Source organism: Coenobita brevimanus, chromosome 11, assembly GCF_032717465.1.
Source record: "Coenobita brevimanus isolate Jiangsu-jjx chromosome 11, ASM3271746v2, whole genome shotgun sequence".
NCBI lineage: Eukaryota > Metazoa > Arthropoda > Malacostraca > Decapoda > Coenobitidae > Coenobita > Coenobita brevimanus.
In genome coordinates, this window is record NC_136964.1 from 7,429,096 (window position 1) to 7,455,727 (window position 26,632).

A 26,632-nucleotide genomic window follows, 5' to 3' on the forward strand; every position below is an offset into this window, starting at 1 on the left:
AGGGTGATGCAGGGAAGTGGTGATTTTTAAGGTGAAAGAAAAGTCTAGGGGTATTGGAAAGACTGGTTGAAAAGACGTAAACTGGGGCTGAAGAATGACTAGTATGAAACAGGGTTTAGGGTGAGGATTGGGCGCACAAGGTAAGGCAGAGTGAGGGTGAGGTAGGAAGAGAAAGAATTAGGATTAGGTTGTAGCAAATCAGAGTGAGAGTAAGGCAAGGGAGTGAGGGCCAGGCAAGGGTGAAACAAACTAGGATTACATTAAGAGAGAATGGGGTTAGTATCAGGCTGCTGAAGAGTGAAGGTGTGGTAGGATCAGGAGAGGTTGGGTGTGGTAGAGTGAAGGTGTGTTAACATTTAGCAGGGAAGAGAAAGTGTGTGTGTGTGTGTGTGTGTGTGTGGTAAGGGGACAGGGATGGTAGTGGTGGTAAGGGGGCTGGGGTGGTTGTGGCAGTAAGGGGGCAGGGGTGGTGGTTGTGGCAGTAAGGGGGCAGGGGTGGTGGTTGTGGCAGTAAGGGGGCAGGGGTGGTGGTTGTGGCAGCAAGGGGGCAGGGGTGGTGGTTGTGGCAGTAAGGGGGCAGAGGTGGTGGTGGTGGTAAGGTGGCAGGGATGGTGGTTGTGGTAAGGGGGCAGGGGTGGTGGTGGTGGTGGTAAAGGGGCAGGGGTGGTAGTGGTGGTAAGGGGTCAGGGGTGGTAGTGGTAAGGGGGCAGGGGTGGTAGTGGTGGTGGTAAGGGGTCAGGGGTGGTAGTGGTGGTGGTAGTAAGGGGGCTGGGGTGGTAGTGGTGGTGGTAGTAAGGGGGCTGGGGTAGTAGTGGTGGTGGTAGTAACGGGGCTGGGGTGGTAGTGGTGGTGGTAGTAAGGGGGCTGGGGTGGTAGCGGTGGTGGTAGTAAGGGGGCAGGGGTGGTAGTGGTGGTGGTGCTGGTAAGGGGGCAGGGGTGGTAATGGTAAGGGGGCAGTGGTAGTGGTGCTGGTAAGGGGGCAGGGGTGGTAGTGGTGCCGGTAAGGGGGCAGGGGTGGTAGTGGTGCCGGTAAGGGGGCAGGGGTGGTAGTGGTGGTGGTAAGGGGGTAGAGGTGGTAGTGGTGGTAAGGGGGCAGGGGTAGTGGTGGTGGTGGTAAGGAGGCGGCGATTGTGGTGGTGGTAAGGAGGCGGCGGTTGTGGTGGTGGTGGCGGTAAGAGGTGGTGGTGGCGGTAAGGGGGCAGAGGTGGTGGTGGCAGTAAGGGGGCAGAGGTGGTGGTGGCAGTAAGGGGGGCAGGGGTGGTGGTGGTGGTGGCGGTAAGGGGGCAGAGGTGGTTGTGGCAGTAAGGGGGCAGAGGTGGTGGTGGTGGTGGTAAGGGGTCAGGGGTGGTGGTGGTGGTGGTAAGGGGTCAGGGATGGTGGCTGTGGTAAGGGGGCAGGGGTGGTGGTGGTGGTAAGGGGTCAGGGGTGGTGGTGGTGGTAAGGGGTCAGGGGTGGTGGTGGTGGTAAGGGGTCAGGGGTGGTAGTCGTGGTGGTGGTAAGGGGACGGGTGGTGGTGGTAAGGGGGCAGGGGTGGTAGTGATGGTGGTATACAGCAGTTTAAGGAGGGGGGGGGGAGTGAAAAACAACAGATCTGATATTTCCGTGTGTGTGAATGAGGTATGTATCCTGTGAGTTTAAGAATATGCTGTGGCTGGTATGTATGCTGTGAGTTTAAGAATATGCTGTGGCTGGTATGTATGCTGTGAGTTTAAGAATATGCTGTGGCTGGTATGTATGCTGTGAGTTTAAGAATATGCTATGAATGGGGTATCTATCCTCAGTTTAAGAATATGTTATAAATGTGGTACGTATCCTGTGAGTTGTATCTATCCTGTGAGTTCAAGAATATGCTATGAATGTGGTATCTATCCTGCGAGTCTTTAATGTGGGATGCACTGTCACCCCACCCTTTACTGAAAATATGAATTCTTGTCCTTCCTATCAAGACAGTTGGGCTGAGACTCCATGTACCGTCCAAGTTCCCTGAGCTGTCACAAGGGGCGGCTGTGGAGGGGGGAGGGATATATGTGTGTGGAGGGGGGAGGGTTATATGTGTGTGGAGGGGGAGGGATATATGTGTGTGGAGGGGGAGGGTTATATGTGTGTGGAGGGGGAGGGTTATATGTGTATGGAGGGGGGGATTATGTGTGTGTGGAGGGGGGGATATACATGTATGTGTGTGTGGAGGGGGAGGGTTATATGTGTATGAAGGGGGGGAAATATGTGTGTGTGGAGGGGGAGGGTTATATGTGTATGGAGACGGAGGGTTGTATGTGTGTGTGGAGGGGGAGGGTTGTATGTATGTGTGGAGGGGGAGGGTTGTATGTGTATGTGGAGGAGGAGGGTTGTATGTATGTGTGCAGGGGGAGGGTTATGGGGGAGGGTTGTATGTATGTGTGGAGGGGGAGGGTTGTATGTGTATGTGGAGGAGGAGGGTTGTATGTATGTGTGCAGGGGGAGGGTTATATGTGTATGTGGAGGAGGGAGGTGTGTTTGTGGAGGGGGAGGGATATAAGTGTGTGAAGGGGGAGGGATACATGTGTGTGCAACCCTGCAATATGCTTGGGGTGTGGCACCCTTACCTGTTGTGCGTTGCATCCCAAAGTACAGTTGGTGTAACTAGTGATGAATTTACTCTTCAGGTACACAATTTTTTAGACATATTTACATTTACACATTTTCAAGGTCATGTTTATCATTACATAAAATAAAACAAACACATACTGTATAACAAATATAAACATAAGTGAATAAAGTACATAAATAAATATGGACATAAATACAGACACATAAATACATTTGTACAGAGTTCATAAAATTCACATATACAAAGTTTACATGGATTTTCCTATATCTCGACACACACACACACACACACACACACACACACACACACAGGCAACATTCCACTTCTCTCGTCGGGGATTTTTTTTTTTTTTTTTTTGGGGGGAAGGCCTATTTTTTATTTCCTCCCCCTCCCCCAAAAAAAAAAAAATTTGTTCCCATCATTTATTTCAGTTTCCCTTTGTATTGCATCTTTACTTGTTAAGGCTTCTAAACTTAGTGCAAACCTTGAATGTGTCATGTACAACAGGAAATGTCAAAATATTAACTGATTTTTGGTAAATTTTTTCCCCCTGGGGTGCACACTTAAATATGATTACCTATCCTGGATAAAGGATATGCTATGAATGTGATATCTATCCTGAGAGTTACATTTTTAGCGATAATGACGTTTACTATGAGTGGAAGATCTCAGAGTTGCCATTACTATATTATCTACAGTATCCATACTTGGAGAATATTCCTGTGGTAAATATTCTTTGAGTCCCTAGGCGCGAATATAACTTTACTGTGTCCTTGTCCTTGAGGTACGCTTAAAGAAAACATCACAACGTCTTACTCGAACAATTATCAAACTTTAATAGTATTCTGGAAATTTAGGCGGGTTCAGCAGATGGCACTTACTGAATTAGTGGCCACTTCACCGTCTCGATATCGTAATGAAGTGTCAATATTTACGTTATTTACGTTTATTTATGTCCTTCCATTAATCACTTCATCCTTAGACATACATAGGCTCCACAGTAAATATTAGTCCTGATCCTACCATTATACTTTTGTCATTTTAATTAACTCGCAGCCAAAGATTGCATACACATATTCGTATAACTCTCACCAAAATATAATTACTTCATCGCACTGTATATTCGGTGGACGGGAGAATTTGTTTTTAGCTGGGTGAAAGGACAGACGGAGGTAATTTAACTTGCCATCCAGTCTCGGGGTCGGGAGTAACTATTTAATTCTGCAGTGGACTAATAACAACAATAAACACTGCAGCGAACCCCAAGCCCTCTCTACCTGTGCCACGAGACTCATCATGCACAAGACTCCCCCTTTCCTTCCTCCACCACAACCCCCCTCCCCCCACACTCCAGCACAACCCTCAAGGACAACATAAGCACTCGACCCCACAGGCAATTCATCACAATAAACAACATTAATAAGCTTTCCTGACCCACTCTCATATCCCCTCACCCCTCTCTCTTCTACTTCCTCCCTTTCCTATTCCTTCCATCTCTCAACTTTTCCGCCTCCTCTCTCTCTCTCTCGACCTTTCACTCTCCATCTCCTACCTCCCTCACTCTATCCCACCCCTTCTACTCCCACTCTCTCCCTTTTTCTCATTCTTCCAACTTCCATTTCCTCTCCTCCCTATCTCCATTCTTCCACTGCCTACCTGTCTTTCCTCTCCCACCTCCTCCCTCACTCATTCGCCTCGTCTAACCCCTCCCTGTTCCTCTTCCCATGCCCACTTCCTCTCTCTGTCTTTACCTCGTAGAAGCTTTGCTAGTTATAACCCTCCCCATGACAAACAGCGACGAAACAACAGATCTCTAGTTTGTTTTCCTTTGTACTTCCCCTCTCTTTCCCTCTCATGCTCCTCCCTCTCCCACTTGCTCTCTCTCTCCCTCCCTCCCTCTCCCACTCTCCTTCCCTGCGTCTGCCTTCATAATTATTGAGAGGGTCTGGGTAAGCTTGTGTATCTCGATGTGGTCTTATTTGCTCAGTATTAGTACGATATCGAGTCAAGAGCACCAGGCCCGGGATGGGATGGAAGGAAGAGGAGTTGGAGGAGGTTTGAAGGGCTGGCAGGAAGAACGGAGGTAAAGATGGAGACGAGAGGGGAGGGAAGGAAGTGGGTGTGGTAAAGGAGGAGGGTGAAAAAGAAGATGGAGGGGATGGGACGGAGGTAAAGATAGAGACGAGAGGGGAGGGAAGGAAGTGGGTGTGGTAAAGTAGGAGGGTGGAAACGAAGATGGAGGGGATGGGATGGAAAGGAGAGGAGCTGAATGAAGTTTGGAGTGATGGCAGGGAGAACAGGTCAGGGAGTGAGGGAGAATGGATGTGTGAGATACAGAGGGAGGGAGGGAGAAAGGATGGGAAGGAGGGAGGGAGGGGGGAGGAATAAAAGGAGAAAGGGCGCGAGAGAGGACAGAAGGGAAAGAAAGGACAGACGAACCTCAACTAGGGAAAAAAGAAAGGAAAAGCGAGTAAGATAGATATCGGAGAGGAAGGACGGAATGAATGTGTGTGTGTGTGAAGGGGGAGGATATGAGGGAGAAGGATGAGACAGAAGGAAGTGTTGGAAGATTGGAGTGCTGGGAAGATTAAGGGGGAGGAAGGAGAGGCCTGTACATGGGAGGAAGGTGTGGGTGGGAGGGGCTTCGATGTGGGACGAACCTGTAGGTGGGAGGGAGGTGTAAGTGGGACGGATGTGTAGGTGGAAGGGGCCTGTAGGAGAGAGGGGGGGGAGGATTAGTGGGTGTGGGAAGGACGGAGGGGAGAATTAGTTAAGTGTAGACAGAAAAGAAGGAACAGACTGTAGATGTGGTAAGGAAAAACGGGAAAGAAAAGTGAGAATTATGTGTAAGGTGGGGAAAGAAGATGGGGGGAAAGGAAAGGGGAGGGGGGGAGAATGGGAGAGGGGGAAGGATAGGAGAGGGGGGAAGGATAATAGAGGTGGGGAGAGGGGGAAGGATAATAGAGGTGGGGAGAGGGGGAAGGATAATAGAGGTGGGGAGAGGGGGGAAGGATAATAGAGGTGGGGAGAGGGGGGAAGGATAATAGAGGTGGGGAGAGGGGGAAGGATAATAGGGGTGGGGAGAGGGGGGAAGGATAATAGAGGTGGGGAGAGAGGGGAAGGATAATAGAGGTGGGGAGAGGGGGAAGGATAATAGAGGTGGGGAGAGGGGGAAGGATAATAGAGGTGGGGAGAGGGGAAAGGATAGGAGGTAGGGAGAGGGGGAAAGGATAGGGGGTGGGGAGAAGGGGGAGGGATAGGAGAGATGGGGAGAGGGGGGAAGGATAAGAGAGGTGGGGAGAGGGGAGAAGGATACGAGGTGGGGAGAGGAGGGAAGCACAGGAGAGGTGAGGAGAGAAGTAGGGAGAGACGGGGAGAAGGGGAAGGAGGTAAATTCTGAAAATAAGATGAGACGTAAAGGAAGGGATACGAAGAGAGAGAGGACTGTGATTTCTTCTTCTCCGCTTTAATATCACGGCGACACAACAGTAACATATCGCACTAGATAATATACAACAATAGCAACATAAGGATATTACGGGGTACGGTGCAAAATAAATCGCAATGTAAGAGGTGTTAGGAAATCTGTAAAGACTCTAAAGGCACCCACGAGACATAAGTTAACTCCTTCAATCCTATGTATTCTTTTAGTTTATTTTTTTGCTATTTCTTGTTGCACTTCGGGAAGATCACACACACACACACAAACTTAAATAACAATGATGACTGTATCGACCTCCACACGTACAAAAAATATCCCCGTCTGCATATCGTCTTGGTGTACAGTTTCACCACAAAGTATACGAAAACCAGGGCACGATGGATGTGAGAAAGAGCAGAGCTTGGCGTGTCACCTTGGAATGGTTGACAGGCCTGATCTGGGAATAACTCACCCTTAAGTCATTGTATTGGTGTATGGTGTATGTATGATGTAAGGTGTACGTATGATGTATGGTGTACGTATGATGTATGTATGATGTATGGTGTACGTATGATGTATGGTGTACGTATGATGTATGTATGGTATGATATATGTGATGTATGGTGTAGGTATGATGTATGTATGGTATGATATATGATGTAGCTAATACTGCCAGAGGTACATAAGAGGAGAACTGTTTTTAGAATTTTCGATCATGTATTTCAAAATGCTTGGTGCTTATCGTGTTCGGAGACTTTACGGTGAGACTGTACAATGATAAATAAATAAATAAAGTAATGGTGAAGGGGTTTACGTGACTGTTCTCTCCACAAAAAAAAAAAAAAAAAAAAAAAAAAAAAAACTACCTCCTTTTCAGCTCGGTTGATGGCCAAGTGTAGTCAGATTGGAGGGCTGATTTGACTAGTAACCAAGGAGACATTCCTCTCTAACTCCCTTTCAGCTCGGTTGATGGCCAAGTATAGTCAGATTGGAGGGCTGATTGGACTAGTAACCAAGAAGACTTATGCCTACCTAAGATCTTCGAATTTTATGCAATTGTGACTATTAAAGTTGGGAGTCACTCAGTTCCCTCAGATGAAATAAAGCAAATGTTCTCGACCTATGGAGTGGCACATGTTCGTCTCTGTTGTTTTAATAATGAATCCGATGACTCATTTTGCGTTTTATTCTTGCTATCTACTGTTTTATGCTGCATTGAGAGAGAGAGGAAAATCTAGCCTAAGTGAAAAGTGCATCCTCATCTCTGCCCCAGCCCATCCTGCTCACTATTCTCCAGCCATCCCACTTATTTTGCCCCTTCCTTGCCCTTATAAAAGTGTGTGTGTGTGTGTGTGTAAAGGGGGAAATAGGGTTGGGACTGTAGTGAGTGGGGTGAAAGTGGGAGTGAGTGAGGGGAGAGGTTAGGCTGATAATGTGGGTGGGATAGAACAACTGAGTGGGGGTGAGAGGGGAGAAGATGGTGAATGGGGATGAGTTGGGGGGAAAGTGAGGTTAGGGTGATTGTGGGGGTGAGAAAGGAAATGACTGATGGTTTGGGCAGAGTGGAGTGAGTGGTAATGAGTGAATGGGGGTGAGTGGTGGTAAGAGAGCCATCAGCGAAGTGAGTGGGGTGAGGAGTGGGGAGTGGAGTTAAAGGGAGAGAGTGAATGGTGAGTGGGAATCTGACTGAGTAGGATGGTGGTTGTGGGGATGAAAGAGTGGGTGTGAGGATGTAGGAGTGTGGATGAGTTACAGAGTGTGTGTGTGTGTGAGAGAGGGAGAGAGAATTTTTTGCCTCCCTCCCTCCCGCTGGGCAACAACTCCACACTAATCATTATTTCAGTGTTGACTTAATCACTCATCGCTACACACTGTATTGATGATTCTCTCTCTCTCTCTCTCTCTCTCTCTCTCTCTCACACACACACACACACACACACGGATTTACGCCACGAGTCATATATATGCTTTTCCACCCTTTACCATAAGTTGTAACAATAGACTAACACTTCTTCGTGACTATACTCATTTTACTCTAACTTGGCCTAAAATTGCACTCCTTCCATCTTGAATACACTAGAATATGGTTGGTGCTAGTCACGAAGATGTGCTATGATAATTCTGTAACCTACGTGAAAATAACTGGAAAGGGACGAAAATCTGGGACAAGCTAAGGTGAAAGTACACCTGTAGACATTTACTAGTCACGAAGATGTGCTATGGTAATTCTATGACCTACGTGAAATCAGCTGGAAAAGGACGAAAATCTGGGACAAGCTAAAGTACAGATCTGCAGACAAGTAACCAGTCGCTCGACCCTGAGATACTAAAATATTAAATACGTCAGGGGTTAGCTAGACAATTTTTTAAGTTCTTCCGACCATGAGGGGGTTAACACTGATACCAAAATTAAGTGATACCAAAACTCGGGTTCAAATAACTCAATCTCTTAAAATCGTCAGGTATTTGATGGAACAGACTGCTAGAGTTGTTCAGATCATATGAGGGTTAAGTTCAAGAAAGTGTATAAATAGGATTCCTGTTTCTCCTCCCCCTCTCAGTACACAACTTCTTCCTCTGTGGTGGTCCAGGTGGGGAGCTAATCTGATAAGCTGGGGAGGCAAGGAGAGGGGTGACGGAGGGGAGAGGGTAGAAGTGGGATGGGTGGAGATGCAAGGAGAGGACAGGGGAGGAGGGGCAGGGGAGAGAGCGAGATGGAGTAAGGGGAGGGGAGTAGACAGAAAGGAGTGAAGAGGAAATTGGAGAGAAGGAAGGATTTAAGGAGAGTGGAGGATAGACGAGAGGGGAGGGAGGGTGAGGAGACTGGAAAGGAAGATATAATGGTATTGAAGGGGTGAGATGGGAAGGTAAGGGAGTAGAGAGCTTGCGGTGGGGAGAGAAGAGGAAGGGGGAAATGGAGAGGGGAGGGAGGGGGATTGGAGAGGGGAAGGAGGGAAGATTGGAGAGGGGAGGGAGAGAAGATTGGAGAGGGGAGGGAAAGGCGATGGGGTGTGGAGAGTAGCTGGCAAAGAAGGGTAATAACCTTCCAGCATTCGTAAACTCCTCTAACATTCATAACCAGGAATATATACAGCCTTCTAACATTCACAGATTCTTCTAACATTAATAAATCAAGTACTTCTAGCCTCCTAACACTCTAAAATTCTTCTAACACAAACACTAGAAGGCAAGAGGTGAGGACGATTATATGAAGGAGACGTAATGACGATGCTTATACGGATTATTTCTTAAGTCTAAATGGGAAAATTCTCAAGTTGAATGAAAATGTCTAAAAATAACAGGAATATCATAAAGAGGACGTCAGTGGATAAAAGGACTTATTCCTTCCCTTCACTACTCTCTCTCTCACACACACACACACACACACGTCTTCACTACTCTCTCCTACCCTTTACTTTTCACTTAATTCTCCCTTCCTTGACTTACATCTTTCTCCACCCAACCTGCCTCATTTCCTCTCTCTCTCTCATATTCGTCTCTAAAAGCCTATACATAACACGTGAGAATAATTAAGCTGTAAGAAGCAATATAAATCTACTTCGACAATAATACGAGGCCTTGTTTCTCCCCTTAGCAGAATAAAGAAATAAAGAGGAGTCAGCTCAGTAAAGGAGGCAGGGGTGAAGAGGAAAATATTGAGCAAAAAGGAAGGAGGAAGCGAGGAGGGAAGATGGAGAGGCAAGAGGGATGGCGAGGAAGAAAAACGAATGACAGCAATAAAGGGAGGATAAAAATGGAAGGGAGAAGGGGAAGGAGAGAGAGACAGACAGGCAGACAGAGAGGAGGGAAGGGGGGAGGAGGAGGACGAGAGAGAGGGGGGGAAGGAGAAGGAGGAGAGACGGGGGAAGGAGGGGGAGAGACAGGGGGGAAGGAGGAGGAGAGAGGGAAAAGGAGGAGGAGAGACAGGGAGAAGGAGAGAGGGGAAAGGAGGAGGAGAGACAGGGAGAAGGAGAGAGGGGAAAGGAGGAGGAGAGACAGGGAGAAGGAAAAGGAGAGAGGGGGAAAGAAGGAGGAGAGAGGGGGGGGAAGATCGGGACAGGAACAGAAAAAAAAGGGGGGGGGGGAGCCAAAGAGAAGCGAAAGGAAGATGAGAGGTGAGGATCGAGTAGAAAAGAAGATAGGAAGGGGGAAGGGTGGGACGAAGAGAAAAACTGCCTAAGAAAGAAAAAGCGACCTAAGTGGAAGGTGGAGAGGGGAAAATAAACGCTTTTGGTAAGAAACACACACTGACCTAACCTCAATACGGTCTCTCTCTCTCTCTCTAACCTGACCTAGCCCTAACAGATGCAACTTAACCTAACAAGACATCACCGTATCCAGCCTAACACTCAATGACCCTAACCATCCCACACATAGCACTAAAAAAACTCAACTGATCACACCTAACCTCAATACGGTTCCTTAACTCTCTATCTCTCTCTCTCTCTCTATCTATCTAACCAAACCTAGCCCTAACAGATCCAACTTAACCTAACAAGACATCCACGTATCCAGCCTAACACTCAATGACCATAACCATCCCACCCAAGCACTAAAAAAACTCAACAGCTCACACCCAACCCCACTTTAATTCACTATATTCAAACCTTACCTTCGCTTAAACAACGAAAAATAAATCTACAGTAGACACTCCAACTTGTTCCTAACCTACCCTGACCTAGCAAGAGTAGACTCTGTACAAAAATAAAGGCGAGCGAAGTGAGTGCAAGAATTATCGTGGCATTGGTTTATTGAGTGTGGCAGGGAAGGTATATGGGAGAATTATTATAAAGGAAGAGAGATATCAGAAGTCCTAGTGAGTGATGAACACGGTGGCGTTAGGAGTGGCAGAGGATGTGTGGATCAAATATTTGCAGTGAGACAGAGCGATGTGAGTGCAAGAATTACCGTGGCATAAGTTTATTGAGTGTGGTAGGGAAGGTATATAGAAGAATTATTATAAAGAAAGTAAGATATCAGAAGTCCTAGTGAGTGATGAACAGGGTGGCTTTAGGAGTGGCAGAGGATGTGTGGATCAAATATTTGCATTGAGACAGATAGCAGAGAACGCTTTTGAGTATGGTAGGGAAGGTATATGGATGAATTATTATAAAGTGAGAGAGATATCAGAAGTCCTAGTGAGTAATGAACAAAGTGGCTTTAGGAGTGGCAGAGGATGTGTGGATCAAATGTTTGCAGTGAGACAGAGCGATGTGAGTGCAAGAATTATCGTGGCATGAGTTTATTAAGTGTGGTAGGGAAGGTATATGGAGGAATTATTATAAAGAGAGATATCAAAAGTCCTAGTGAGTGATGAACAGAGTGGCAGAGGATGTGTGATCAAATGTTTGCAGAGACAGATAGCGAAGAAGGCTTTTGGTAATTCTCTTCATGACCTCTGTACTCGCCCATCAAGTCCAAATCTCCGCATACCCAATTATTTAGCCAGATAATGTAGGGTGTTCGCCTGATGGGACTGCCTCTTTCCCACAAACTAAGTCCTTAGTTGTGGTAGGATGAAAATCGGATGACCCTTAGTTATGATACACACACACACACACACACACACACACACAGTCTCTCTCTCTCTCTCTCTCTCTCTCTCTCTCTCTCTCTCTCTCTCTCGTAGGTTCCAGATTTTCGTCCAACTGTGTATGTCACGTAGTGGTGATAAATGATACTTTTTATTATGAGGCAGAGGTAGCAATAAGTGATACTTTTTATTATGAGGCAGAGGTAGCAATAAGTCTCCCTGCTTAGTCAAATCAATCTTCCAGACCGACTATGCTTGGCCACCGATCGAACAGAAAGGGACCCTGGATTTTTGTTAACGAATGTGGTGTAGCCTCTTCAGTGCCATTTATGTATATTTAACATTATTCTGCCATCATCTAACTTTTATATTAAGCAATGGCGAGACCTTCTCAATCCCATTATTCGTATTTCCTTTTATTTTTGCAACCTCCAAACTATTTTATTTATTACTGAACTTACTTTTCAATCTGGAGAGGTTAAATAAAGCCTTCATCTTCCCCTTCACCAAGTTAGAACGAACACACTATAGAGCAGTTTCTCAACCTTTCAAGGTCTGTGGACCCCTTCCATCCATGAAAATATTCTAAGGACCCCTTGGTATGGAATTAGATCTCACATTTTATGCTAAGTAAGAATGGTTAAAAAGGTTTTTCTTTTCGTAGGAAGTGGTGTTTCTTAGCCTGTTTTTTTTTTTTTTTTTTTTTTTTAATACAAACATGATGCAAAACAAAAGCTCTCCGAGCACATATACAAAAGGGAAAATAAAAGAAACCTCAATTCTCAAAAACAAAATAATTAGGCTTTGAAAATGGTAAATCCTTATGTAGTGATACTAAAAAGTGAAGCTGCAAATAGCATGCCATGATATCGCAGTTGTTATCATTTTTTTTATTTATTTTTTTCCCAAAAATAATAGCGTTCAATCATTTCAAAAACAAAAATCTTACAAATCCCTTGCAAAATCATTAGACACAAACCACTTCATTAGTTTATAACAAGAAAGTTTAATTGGCTTTACAAATGTTACAGTTCTGTGTAGTGATACCACAGAGTAAAGTTTTTACTCATACTCTGTGATCCTTTACCAAAAGACACCAAATAACAATGGCACTAAATGTGAGCCATGCTGCTGACTGCTGGCAATAATGTTCTCAATACCTGGGGATATCCTTGATAAACAGACACGCATGTCATCTTAGATTTTTATATCTTGACCTATATTTAGTTTTCAATGCCGTTATGCCTGAAAAGCTGGCCTCACATAGGTAGGTGGTGGTGAAGGGTATCAATACTTTCATTGCTGCAAAACAACAAATATTACCCTCCTGACATTTTTTAACATTTACTGACGGAAAATTTTAATCTAGCCACATGACCACGACATAGTGCCACCTAGTACTCAGGGACGCAACAAGCCATCCAATGATGTGTTAAGTGCTCACACCAGGAACGAAAAAAGTGTGGACATCTCATTAATAGACACACAGTGTGAAATATGAATAATGGAAAGCGGAGGCATATGATGAACTCGACTATATTGAATTCCCCATCCCTTGCTAGTTTTCTGCGGACCCCCGGTTGAGAAACGCTGCTATAGAGCACACGTTCTGAATAAAAAACAAACATATATTTAAATCATGTACTCACTTTTCTCGATGTTTATCTTCTCTTGGTTGCTGACATCATCCCCTGAAATAAGAAAGTATTTGGAATGTTAAATATCACCAATTGACTTCATATACTGATAATAGCACCAATCTCAAATACGGATACTGCATTTACCTGATACACCTGTAATTGATCCAGGTGAGTATACACTAATTACAGTATGCTTGGTGACAGACGGAGCAACGCCATCCAACCAAATAATACACATTACCTATATACACAAAATTGATTACTGTATGTACACCTGCTTATATACTTACACACGCCTACCCACACATACACAGGTCTACCCACATATACTTACACAAGCCTACCCACACACACATACACAAGCCCTACCCACACACACATACACAAGCCTACACACACATACACAACAATACACACACATCCACAACCCTACCCACACATCCACAAGCCTACCCACGTATACACAACATTACCCACACACACATAACAACCCTACCCATACACACATACACAACCCTACCCACACAAACATACAACCCTATCCACACGTACATACACAACCCTATCCACACGTACATACACAACCCTACCCACACATACACAACCCTACCCACACTTACACAACCCTACCCACACTTACACAACCCTACCCACACCGCTCGCTGGTGCAGTGGTAACGTTCTTGCTTGCCAACTGGTGGACGGGAGTTCGCGCCTCGTTCAGGTTGCGAAAAGTTTCACTGATGAAGTGGGTGGTTACTGTCCCCCTTGAGCAAGGGGATGGGTGTGTGTGTGAAGGTCACAGCCTTGCCCTTAGATCGGACTATATGAGCTCTCAGCTCCCGGGAGGGTAAAAAGCTGACGATCACGACCATCAAGTGATAATGACCGACCCGGTGAATTACATACATACACAACCCTATCCACACACCTTTTCTAGATGTGTTCCTTTGACTGTGGAGGGCTATTACTAAGTGTCAGACGATTTCCTACAGCGAGAGAGATGGATGGGAGAATTATAAGCAGCTTGGAGTAGCAGGTAGAAAAGGACGCTTGAAAAAGGGAAGGAAAAGGAGAAGGAGAAAAGGAGAGAGAGAGATTAGAAAGCAGATCCAGCTCTTGGTGGGAGGGTTTACGAGGGACCAGGAATTACCGGCTTACTCGCTCCATCTTGGCCACACTGCAAATTCGGCCGAGAGAGAGAGAGAGACGGGGGGGTTGCTATCGGAGGGAAGAGGAATACTGTGTGTGTGTGTGTGTGTGAGAGAGAGAGAGACAGACAGAGAAATGCCATGTGCGTGAGAAAGACGTGGGTGGAGGAGGCTGTGAGCAAAAAGGTATGGTTATGACATTGTGTGTGTGTGTGTGTAGTCAATAGCTAACCCTTTGCTTCTCATGGGTTCTGAAATATTGAGAAGTTCGCAAGATATTGTTTAGTTCGTAAGGTACTGTTGAGAAGTTCGTAAGGTATTGCTGGGAAGTTCGTGAGATATTGTTGAGATGTTCGTAAGATATTGTTTAGTTCGTAAGGTACTGCTGAGAAGTTCGTAAGATATTGTTGGGAAGTTCGTAAGATGTTGAGAAGTTCGTAAGATATTGTTGGGAAGTTCGTAAGATGTTGTTGAGAAGTTCGTAAGATACTGTTGAGTAGCTCGTAAGATATTATGTTTGGCCGCAAGTAATGTTCTGTGGTTCCGAAGTAAAGAGGCGAGGTTTGGAAGTAATGAGTGTGAGGCAAGCTTCCATAATAACGAAATGAGTCTAAACTAATGAAGCAAGGTTCCAGTCTAATGAAGTGAGGTTCCACAGGCCTAAAGTGAGGTTCTGAATTAAGCTTACATCCATACATTGCATATAACCAAATTTCGTTCCAATCCATCCATAAACATAAAAATAGGTGTGTCCTCAGAATAATCCACCTCAATCTCATGGTCTGACCCTAAACATATTTGATCTATCCAGCAATAATGGTGGCTCTTATCCTGTGGGGCGTGGTGGGTGAGGGACAGTATTCAATATGTGTCGCCTTCTGTCATTCGCTACCTTTAGATTCTTAGTGTATTAGGGAAGTAGTAGAGGGGAGTGTTAAGAGGTTGTTATTCGTACACTTACCTACTGCCATCTAACCCTTTTTCTTTCTTCCCACAGCTGGTCACGGGCAGAGCTGATGGCACTGGTGGGGTCGCTGGTGTTGGCTCTACTGCTGCCCACTCTCACACTACCTTGCCGCCATACCTAACACCCCCACCCCACCCTCATACTGACCTTCCATCACATATAGCACCCCCGCCCCTCTCTCACACTACCCCACTGCCACTCCAAGCACGCCTACCCCACCCTCACACCACCCCATTGTGACTAACATCCTCACCCACACTGAATATGTCCATGCCCCACCCTCACACTGCCCCAATTCCACCCTACCCCCTCCCAACTTCAACATTGCCCCATTCAACCCTCACACTGCTTTGCCACCACTCCTGACAACCTGATCCTCCCTTCACACTACCCCGTCCCACCCTCACCCTGTCCCACCATCACTCTTTGACACCCTTACTCCACGTCACTCTTAATTGCTTTACTCACACACAGTCCTCCCACCCTGCCTCACTGTACAACTAGAAATACGAGTACACCCTTATACTGATACACAACTTCAGACGTCCACACCTTAACCTCCCCTTGGCCTGTCCTGCCCTCACCATTACTCACTACCTCATTCGCTCTCCCTTGCCTAGCTCCCCCTCATCTAACTCCAGTGCAAAGAGCCACACCTTTATACTACTTCACCATCACTCCAGCCTTCTCAGTCTTGTCCTACCTTCTCATTACCAGCTTCCCTGCTCTATTCTACCATTCTAACCCCAATGCCTTGCCCAGCATCTCTCAAAAGCTTTCTTTCCACTTCAACCTGCCACAGCTACAAGATCCCTAATTCCGCCAAGCCCCATCTCGCTTCGTGTCTCCTCGCCTTGTCAGGATGTTTGAATACGGAGGCAACTAAAGAGGACAGCATCACACGCCTGCTTCGCTTCAGACACCGCTTCACATCCCCCATATATCAATCACCGACTACTATGACCACAAATGTATAAGCTAGTATTAATTACACTTTGAAACTTCTAAGCCGCCAAGGTCAGGAAATACAATTATGTCAGTGGGAGAAACTATTAAACCAAGAAAAACAAGTGGGTGGAGAAAACTATTTAAACTACTCTTCACAAATCGTATACAAAAATGTGACTCGTATTAGTGCAGTACCTTTAAAAAAAAAAACTTCCTGGCCTTTCTAGTACAGGAAAATAATGTTTAGTCAATGGGGAAACTATTATAAACTCCCTCATCAATTTGTGTCTATACTGAAAAATGCCTAGTGTCCTAAGTGATATTACAAAAGACAGTGTGACTTATAACAGACTGGGGTTAGAAGTTCACAGACATTCTCAAGTGACAGTCTACATGCACCAACCCAGTCTCAGCCAAAGTAGTATCGTAGAAACACTTCTTATATTCCTCACATGCCAATTCCTCACAATATGAAACGAGGAACATAATCAAAACAAACTTGTGCATGATGAGCAGAGCTGTGACCCTGCAGTCCTAAAGTTTCCTTCAGAACCCTCCTGAACCCTCCTACAAGCCGCTCTCCCAACGTCATTCAAGATATCGAGGAGGGCAGATGTCAGCCGTAGCTTCTTCTCACCCTCGATCACTACCAATAGCTAGAGGGAAGTCACAGTCAGAGTTTCACACTAAATGAAGACCTGTTGTCCATCTTAAGGTGTAGTTTACAGTTTCACCAGACCGCGAAAGGAACAATTTGCTGTGACACTGTTAGGGCTTGTTTATGCAATCAGTCTCAGAGCATGTGTTTGAAGCAAAGCCATGCGTGGGCAGTGATCCTGCTGACGGTAACAGTGAACCACAAACCCTTCTCGGGCAAACACACGTGGGATCTTAATAACTGCTTGTCCACACACGTGTATCCCTGCCACAGCACCCAGACGCCCCAGTTAATAGTGACAATGGACGTTGTGTCATCACCTACACCTTCCACCAGCAACCCTTAGAAGTCAACGTCATTATTATGGCTGAAAGAGCCATTTAATGCTGTAGCTTATTGAACTGTATACGGACCAGCCATGTCCATGACAGGTTGAAAGAAATGGATACAGAAACAGAAATGAAAGTTCATAGAGAATGTTTAAAAAAAAAAAAAAAAAATCCTATATGCACTCCTGGTATTGTCAGGAAGAACACTATATATCACTCATTAAGGAAAGATGAAACCGAGAGAGACATGAAGTTCTGTGTAAATACAGTGTCACCTGAAGAAGTGTGTGTCATACTCTGTTCCCACGCCTCATCACCACTTTGTTGCAAGCTCAGTCACTATACAGGGTATAACTGATTGTGTGGAGTCCTTGCTTGTGCTGTACAGGAAGCTTCGAACTACCAGCAACAGGTCTGTTTGGTAAGAAACTATGGTTGGAGCTTCTTTTCAGTTAGGAATTGGAGGAGAGAGTGATCAGAAACTACGGCTCACGACAGTACAGTTGCAGACAAAAACAATGATTCACTTTCCTTACCATTAACAAGGAGAATCGACTTTCAAAACCCATAAATGCAATTTTCACAGACCATCAAACATTAAATATTGTGTAAAGGTTCCATGGCTGTTCAGCTTTTAAACGAATGATATTTTGCTCCTCAACAGTTAAGAATATTGTTAGGAATTCATAACTGACTGAAAAGTGAAGCAAGGTTGCTGTCCACAACTGTACATGATCCTTCTTCAAACAATATGGACCCCACGGACTGCTCAACAAGGATAATGATGTATAGAAGACATAATGATAATGTTGATATTAACGTTAAGGTTGACGATAAGGATAAAAAAAATATATATACCAAACATTATTGTCGGTTAACTCAGTGTTGCTACCCGTTTCTGTATTATACTAAGAAGAGGTGACTTACAAACACAATGATATATATATAACTTGCACCAAAGCACCTGTCAACTCTCGCTTCACACACACATTAGTTTTAGGATACCACACCTGCCTCTTCAGTCCAATTACGTTTATTCATTCTTGCTGCTGCCATACTATTTAATGTTGCTTCGTGGATCAGATTGCGATAGGCAACTCTTGGGGGAGAGCATAATTCTTCAAAGATAAATAAAATTGTCTGGATAATAATAATAATAATAATGTAATGAAAAACTCTTATTACTGTCTTCCGATGACTATTCAGCTTGGAGACACCTCATGAAAAGAAACGCTTAATAAAGAATCGTATTTCCCCCTTTCGGTAAATAAAGACTACAGTATTATATTCCTTTCACTAAATAAAGACCCATATTTCTCTGTGTCACCAAATAAAGACTATCATTTTTTCTGTTCTGCATATTTCTCTTTTCACTAAATAAAGATGTTACATCATTTTTCTGTTTCGCTAAATAATGACTCATATTTCTTCGTTTCACTAAATAAAGAGAGAAGGAGGTGTATATGAGAGAGGGGGGTGTGAGCTGGGCAGTGAAATGGCAGGGGACAGGGCAACATGGAGGCAATTTGTTTGTGGCCTCCCTCCCCTTATGGGATTAGGGTGGCTGGCGGTAGATAGTTGACTAAATAAAAACTATCCTATTTCTCCGTTTTGCTGAATAAAGACTATCATATTTCTACTTCCAAACTTAAGCTCAATAAACTTGTATGGAGATGACAAGAATATGGAAAATGGAGATGGCAAGACTGAAAAATGTGCGATTGGACTGAATGGGCTGGTGGCTCTGTAAATAAGGAAGAAAATCCCTCCTGGGGTCTGCACAATATAGCTCTTGGGGGATGGACGACACTGCGCTTGAGACAAAATATACTCTTTGTCCTTTCTCTAGTAGGGTTTATTTTGGAAGCCTGTGTACGCTGGGGCCTAGAGTCAAAAAGATAACGTTACGAATTACTTTTCACCCTCGATGGTATGTGAGAAACTTTACAGCTTGGGAAAGAAAAATCTGAGCTATGAGAGAAGTTGGGTTTATTTTGGAAGTCGGGTTTATTTTGGAAGCCTGTACACGCTGGGGCCTAGAGTCACTAAGCTAATGTTACAAATCACTTGTCACCTTTGTTACGAGTTGCTTTTCACCCTCGATGGTATGTGAGGAACTTTTTCAAACTGTGAAAGAAAAATCTGAGCTATGAGAGGAGTCAAAACACTGCTGGTGAGTCAGATTTAGCACTCTTCTATCTATATTTGTAAACCTAGGCTGCTTCCCCCAAAGAAAGGGAGGTAGCCGAGACAGGACGACACACTCCCAATTTACTCATCCACACACACACACACACACACACACACACTCACATTTATTATTAGCACTCTTACTATGAATTATTTTGATATGCACTAGACCTATTTCAGTCTGAAGAGGATCACGGCCAACACAAAACTAATCTATCTCAATAATTCCCATAGTAGCCTGCAGAGTATCCCAGCCAAGACGAAGCTCATTCACTACATGCCATTTCACTGTGTAGATAACTGAACAATCCACGCCGCTGAAAAGACACGGGTTGTTGTCCTCGTCTGGGTAAGAGTCAGAAAGCAGCTGAAAAAATTTGCTACCTGTGCCCACCTGCCAATCACACCAAATCCATACCCACAGATGCACCAAGGATTCTTCCCTACACATATTATTATTTCATTCTTTAATCTGACAACCTCCCTACACAATGTTACTGAAATTGGGGAACATTTGTGAGGGCTACATCTAACTCCTCCAATTCTAAGTCTCTCCTAAGCTGAATTAACTCGTCTGGAGGTGGAAAAATGTTCAAGGGAAGATCTTTTGTTTATAGTGGGTGTGAAAGCTTTGTATACATTGAGGTGGTTTGGCCATGAGGAGAGGATGGGGAACAAAAGACTAACGAGGAGAGTGGCCATGTGGAGAGGATGGGGAGCGAGAGACTAGCGAAGAATGTATGAGTGAGGTGGAGCAGGGAAAGAGGAGGAGACTGATGGTAAGATGGAAGGATGGAGAGCACACATATATAGGAAAGGGATGTGTGAGCCGGGGGGATCTGGCCACGTGGAGAGGATGGAGAACAAGAGACTAACGAGGAGAGTGGAGTGGCCATGTGGAGGAGGATGGGGAGCGAGAGACTAGCAAAGAATGTACGAGTGAGGTGGAGCAGGGGAGGGGGAAGACTGAGGATAAGATGAAGGGATGGAGAGCACAGGTATATGGGAATGGGGTGTGTGAGCTCGGGGGACGGCAGTGAAATGGCAGGGGAAAGAGCGACATGGAGGCGATTGTTTGTGGCCACCCCTTATGGGATTACGGTGTCTGGCAATTGATGGATAAAATGTTATATCTAAACCCTCCAGTTCAAAGGCTGTCTCCTGATTACATTTGTCTTGAGTGGCAAAAATGTAATAAGACACCGCTGTGCTCAATCCCTATCATCAATCACTGTACTCAACGGCAATCACTCTATCAATCACGGCACTCAATGGCATTCTATCAATCTCGGCACTCAATAGCAATCACCCTCATCAATCACCACAATCACTCTCATCACCAAAATCCAACAACACAACCACTATCCTTGATCCTTCCTTAGAGATCCTGAAAATCCTGATTATAGGACTTTCACAATCACTATGCCCAGATGTTCACTATTTTGTAGCTTACTTTACATAGCTAATTGGCAAAAAAGGGTAAAGGTCTATAGTCTTCCCATAGCACTTCTTCGTGACTAGCCTCTTTCTGGTATTAATCCAGTAGTACAACTTAGCATTCAAGATGGAGAGATGGTAATTTTAGGCCAAGTTAGAGTGAAAAGAGTATAGACCAAAAAAAAAAAAAAAAAAAAATGGATTACACGTTCAGCTAATGTACTGTGTGTGTGTGTGTGAGAGAGAGAGAGAGAGGGAGAGAGAGAGCTACAGATTACACGTCCAGTAGCTACAATGTAGTGTGTGTGTGAGTGAGAGAGAGGGAAAGAGAGAGAGAATCTTATTACTAGCCGTTTCTGTTCCACTTAACACGTCAATCCTCTCACTGAATAACCACACCACCACCACCATCATTGTTACTACCACAATAACCACTATCACCACCCTCATAACCATTATCACCACTATCATAACACCATCATCACTACAACAACCAGTCACTATTCCACCACAACATCACTGAATAACCACACCACCACCACTACCACAATAACCACTATCACCACCAACATGACCATGATCACCACTACCATAACAACCCTAGCACCATCACTATAACCAGTCACTACACTCCACCACCACAATTCTAACCACAACCCCACCACAACCACCACCACCCCAATCTATCTCCATACCTCACCATTGATGTCTTTCACAGTTACTACCATCATTATCACTACTACCATAACACTACTCCACCTCAACACTGACAGCTCCACAGTAACAACCACAATCACTACCATTTCTTCTCAACAAGCACCATTGCTACCACTACCACCACCACCACTACTACCAACATCTATAACCACCACCACCACCACTACTACCAACATCTATAACCACCACCACCACCACTACTACCAACATCTATAACCACCACCACCACCACCACTACTACCAACATCTATAACCACCACCACCACCACCACTACTACCAACATCTGTAACCACCATAATCACCTACACCACCAATACTACCATCATCACAACAACTACCACCACCTCTACCACTCCTTCCATCATCACCACCATCACTACAACAATCACCTACACCACCAATACTACCATCAACACAACTACCACCACCTCTACCACTCCTTCCATCACCACCACCACCACTCCTTCCATCACCACCACCACCACCACCACTCCCATCATCACCACCACCACCAACATTACCACAACCACCTACACCACCAATACAACCATCGTCACATCTTCACAACTACCACCACCGCTACCACAATCACCACCACCACACCAAGCTAACTAATCTAAGCCCTAATGAACCTATCAGAGGCGGTGTGTTTTTCTCCAGCCTGCCTAAATCATCTTCTCATTTCTTTCGCCCTGTTGGTGATGCGCCCCACTCATTACCCCTTCTTTAATCAGCATATCATTACCCCCACCCTCTCACCTCCAACCCCATCCCCACCCTCCACCTCCATCCCCACCCTCCCACTTCCATCCACAAACCCCACCTCCATCCCCAACTCTCACTTCCTTCCCCACACCCCACTTCCTTCCCCACACCCCACATCCAACCCCACCCACCCCCACTTCTATCCCAAACCCACACTTCCATATTCAACCCCCACTTCCATCCCCACCCTCCTAATTCCATCCCCACCCCCAGCTCCATCTCCACACCCCACATCCAAAGCCACGCAACCCCACTTCTATCCCAAGCCCCCACTTCCATATTCAACCCCCACTTCCACACCCACCTCCCACTTTCATGCCCACCCCCCACCTCCATCCCCACCCCCCACTTCCATCCCCACACCCCACATCCATCCCCAAACCCCCACTTCCATATCCACCCCACACTTCCATCCTCAACCTCCCCCACCTCCATCCCACTCCCTCACTCTGCCTTAACCCCTTCCACCTAATTTGTTTTACTATCTTTGCAGCCTCTACAATACTCTCCTCTACTCAGACACACGAACAGTCTCCTAATAACCTCTTCAATATACTCATCATTATATTTTTGCCATCTCCGGGCGACTACCGTACAGTATATAGAACTTAAGAGAAGATTCCTAGTACAGTTGAGGATAAAGAATGCTAAATCTACCCTCTCCTGTTAAAGTCTCTCCAAAATTGAACAATAGTATCAGAGCATAAATAATGTCCTTACACTGATGAGCATAAGCAATCGTTCTGCCGACTGTTTCCTACTCTCCACATCAGCTAAATTGTAAAGCCACACCCTTTCTGCCACCATCCCAATATTCGCTAAAGGTCAATGAAAAATACACAGACATGAATAGTGTGATGCAGGATACTATATTACAGTATTAATAGGGAGAAAATGACCTTAGCCACTTAAAGGAGATTGTCAGGTGTAAATCTACTGACATGTTGATTGACGTGGAGTATACTTGCCATAATAGGGAGGAAAAAGATTGATTTTTAAACAGTGCACTCCATCTCCTCACACACCTGTACACTCCACTGTTGTTAATTTTTCCTGTTTTGCATTAAGAAACACAAGATGGGAAGTCTGAAATGTGTTGTGTAATCTTAGTAACCATGTAATATTTGTGCCATAAATTAAAACAGGGATCTGTTGTAATTTTTAACTTTCTCAATTACCAGACACACCAAAATCACAATAAAAAAAATTAGAAGCACCATTGTCAGCTAACACATGAATAACTGATGTTCTGTTGACTGTACACGCTATCTACCTACTGCCAGACGCCTTAATCCCGTCAGGGGTGGCCACAAACAAATCGCCTCCATGTCGCCCTGTCCTCCGCCATTTCATTGCCCTGCTCCCACCTCACACCCCCTCTCTCATATACCTCTCCACTCCATCCCTCCATCTCATCCTTGGCCTCCCCTTCCCCCTCTCCACCTCACTCACATACACTCTCCTAGTCAGTCTCTTGCTCTCCATCCTCTCCACATGTCCAAACCACCTCACTGTTTTTCTCCTAACGCTTCCTATCACATCCACACGCAAAGCTCCTTCACTCGCGGTCAATAATTCCTCCCTACTATACACCTACAACATCTTGACCTAAAATTGTCAGTCTCCATCCTGAATGCTCAGTTGTGGTAGCAGATTAACACTAGAATGTGGTGCTAGTCATAAAGAAATGCTAAGGAAAAGATGTAAAGCAATAGTGTTGTGTTTCTGCCATCGAATGATAAGAAACAGGTAGCAAAAGGACGAAAATCAAGGCCAAGTTAAGGGAAAGAACTATACTACCCAGCAAGGGGCACTAAAATCACGAAAAGGCAATGCTGACTCACTAAAAACACTCACTACAGACCCCTCCGTAGCTTCGTACTTCGCTAGCTTCAGGATGGGTTAAATATGACTAACTTTACCACGGTGCATGAGGACAGTCTTGCAATGGACCTTATTAAAAACACTCACTACAGACCCCTCTAAAACTTCGTACTTTGCTAGCTTCACGATGGGTTAAATATGGCTCCAACTTTACCACGGTGCATGAGAACAGTCTTGCAATGGACCTTATACTGAGAGATACAGATGTTGATGCACGTAATAAATAAGCTTGTGAACGTTCCAAACCAGACAGTGACTGACTGGGACAATTCTGAGGCAAGAGGTGTAGTTATGGAGCTAAACAATTCTAAACCAGCAAGTGAAATGACAGTGATCAAAGCATTTCTGAACAACGCAGTAAACAAAGCATTTCTGAACAACGCAGTGAACAAGTGTGGATCAAAATAGTTCAAAGTGTGTAGAACCAGCGATTGAGAATGTTCCAGCCCAGATAATGAACAGTCTGTCTGAAACTGTTCTGGCACAAGGAATGAACAGTTAGTGACCGACACAGTTATGAGCCAGTTAGTGAAATGGCCCTGAAGGAAACTGTACTGAACCAGGTATGAACAGTGAGTGGTCAAAAAACTGTTTCGAAATTATATATAGTTTCGAAATTACATGCCGTTTCAAAATTATGTATGCGGTTTCGAAATTAAGGTACATATGGTTTCAAAACTATGTATGGTTTCGAAATTACATATGCCGTTTCGAATTTACATAGGCAGCTTTGAAATTACACATGCCGTTTTGAAATTACATATGGTTTCGAATTATATATTGTTTTGAAATTTTATGTACACTTTCGAAATTATATATAAGCTGATGGTTTATGTAGAAATGCTAAGGAAAAAATGTAAAGCCATAGTGTTGTGTGTCTGCCATCTAATTATATGAAATAGGTAGCGAAAAGACAAAAATTTGACCCAAGGGAAAGGAAATCTAATATCCAGCAACACGTATCAAGATCATGTAAAATCAAGACTCTAACTCATAAAAAAAATACTCACGGCAGCCACCCCTTCCCTGCTTCGTACTTTGCTAGCTTCAGGATGGGTTAAATATGGCTCTAACTTCACCACAGAGTATATAATAGGTCATAACTGGCGAATGTGTCAAGCGAATGAATATCAGCTTTGGCTTCACCCCTTCACACCAGCGTGCCACCCCAGCACCTCCTGTAAATACCCTCGCTGTATTCCTCCCTTCGTAACCAGAGGATGTATAAATGCCAAAGATATTCTAGCGTTAATCCAGAGCTTATATGCACACACAACCCTACAAACACAAGTCTCTATACACACACATAGGAGTATACACAGGGAGAGAGGGCTGGCGTCAAAACCGGGGTAGAGGTTGTGTGTGTGTGTGTGTGTGTGTGTGCTTTTTTTCATGTTTTGCACTTCTGAGTATGTGAATGAGTTTTTTTTTAATGCCTAGATTGTTACTCTTATTTATTTTCAACTAGGCAAATTTAGTGAGCGCGCGCATGTTTGAGAGAGACTGTGTGTGTGTGTGTGTGTGTGTGTGTGAGAGAGAGAGAGAGAATAATAAAGCCAGTGACCCCTGCTTGAGCTTTGTCACAGTGTCTGGCGAGTGTACTGTTGTAAGGTAAAGCCAGTAAACACCAGACGTAAAACAATTATAAAGTTGTTTTATTATCCTCAGGCGGGACACGTGGGTTTAGCACGTGAGAGGCTGAGAACACGTGTAAAGAAGCACGTGTGAGGATGAGGGTACGAGTAAAGATCAGGGGACGTGTAAAGATGAGGATACGAGTAAAGATGAGGGCACGTGTCAAGATGAGGGCACGTGCAAAGACGAAGGCACGTGCAAGGATGAGGGCACGTGCAAAGATGAGGACACGTGCAAAGATAACGACACGTGTAAGATGAAGCCACGTGCCAAGGTGGATACGAGCAAGAATAAAGGCATGTGCGAGGATAAAGGCACGTGGGAGGATAAACGCACGTGCTAGGAATGGCACGTGCCAGCATAAAGGCACGTGCGAGGATAAAGACACCTAAAGGAATAAAGGCACGTGCGAGCATAAAGACACCTAAAGGAATAAAGGCACGTGCGAGCATAAAGACACCTAAAAGGATAAAAGCACGTGAAAGCATAAAGACACCTAAAGGGATAAGGGCACGTGCAAGCATAAACACCTAAAGGGATAAAAGCACGCGCACCTAAAGGGATAAAGGCACGTGCAAGGATAACGTTACTTTTGAAGGTGTGGTGGATTGAAAGGCTAAATTTTGTATCCTTCCATCCACTACCTCCTAAAATATCTTTGTACTTCTTTCTTTGTATCTTCACCTTCAATTTACAGCAGTTTTAAGTTAGAAGTTATTGATTTTTTTACGAGAGGACACCTGTAATATGGTATGGAATGTTTTGATTGT

General features: G+C 44.8%; 1 protein-coding gene across 1 annotated transcript in view; it reads left to right on the forward strand.

Moving 5' to 3' along the window:
- The window catches only part of LOC145410800 (uncharacterized), a 155,601-nt gene extending 129,396 nt beyond the window's left edge, over positions 1 to 26,205 (forward strand). Inside the window, exon 6 of the mRNA XM_080280918.1 lies at positions 25,944 to 26,205. Coding sequence (XP_080137044.1) covers positions 25,944 to 26,205 — 262 coding nt within the window. The remainder of the gene's footprint in view (positions 1 to 25,943) is intronic.
- The last annotated feature ends 427 nt before the right edge of the window (positions 26,206 to 26,632 follow it).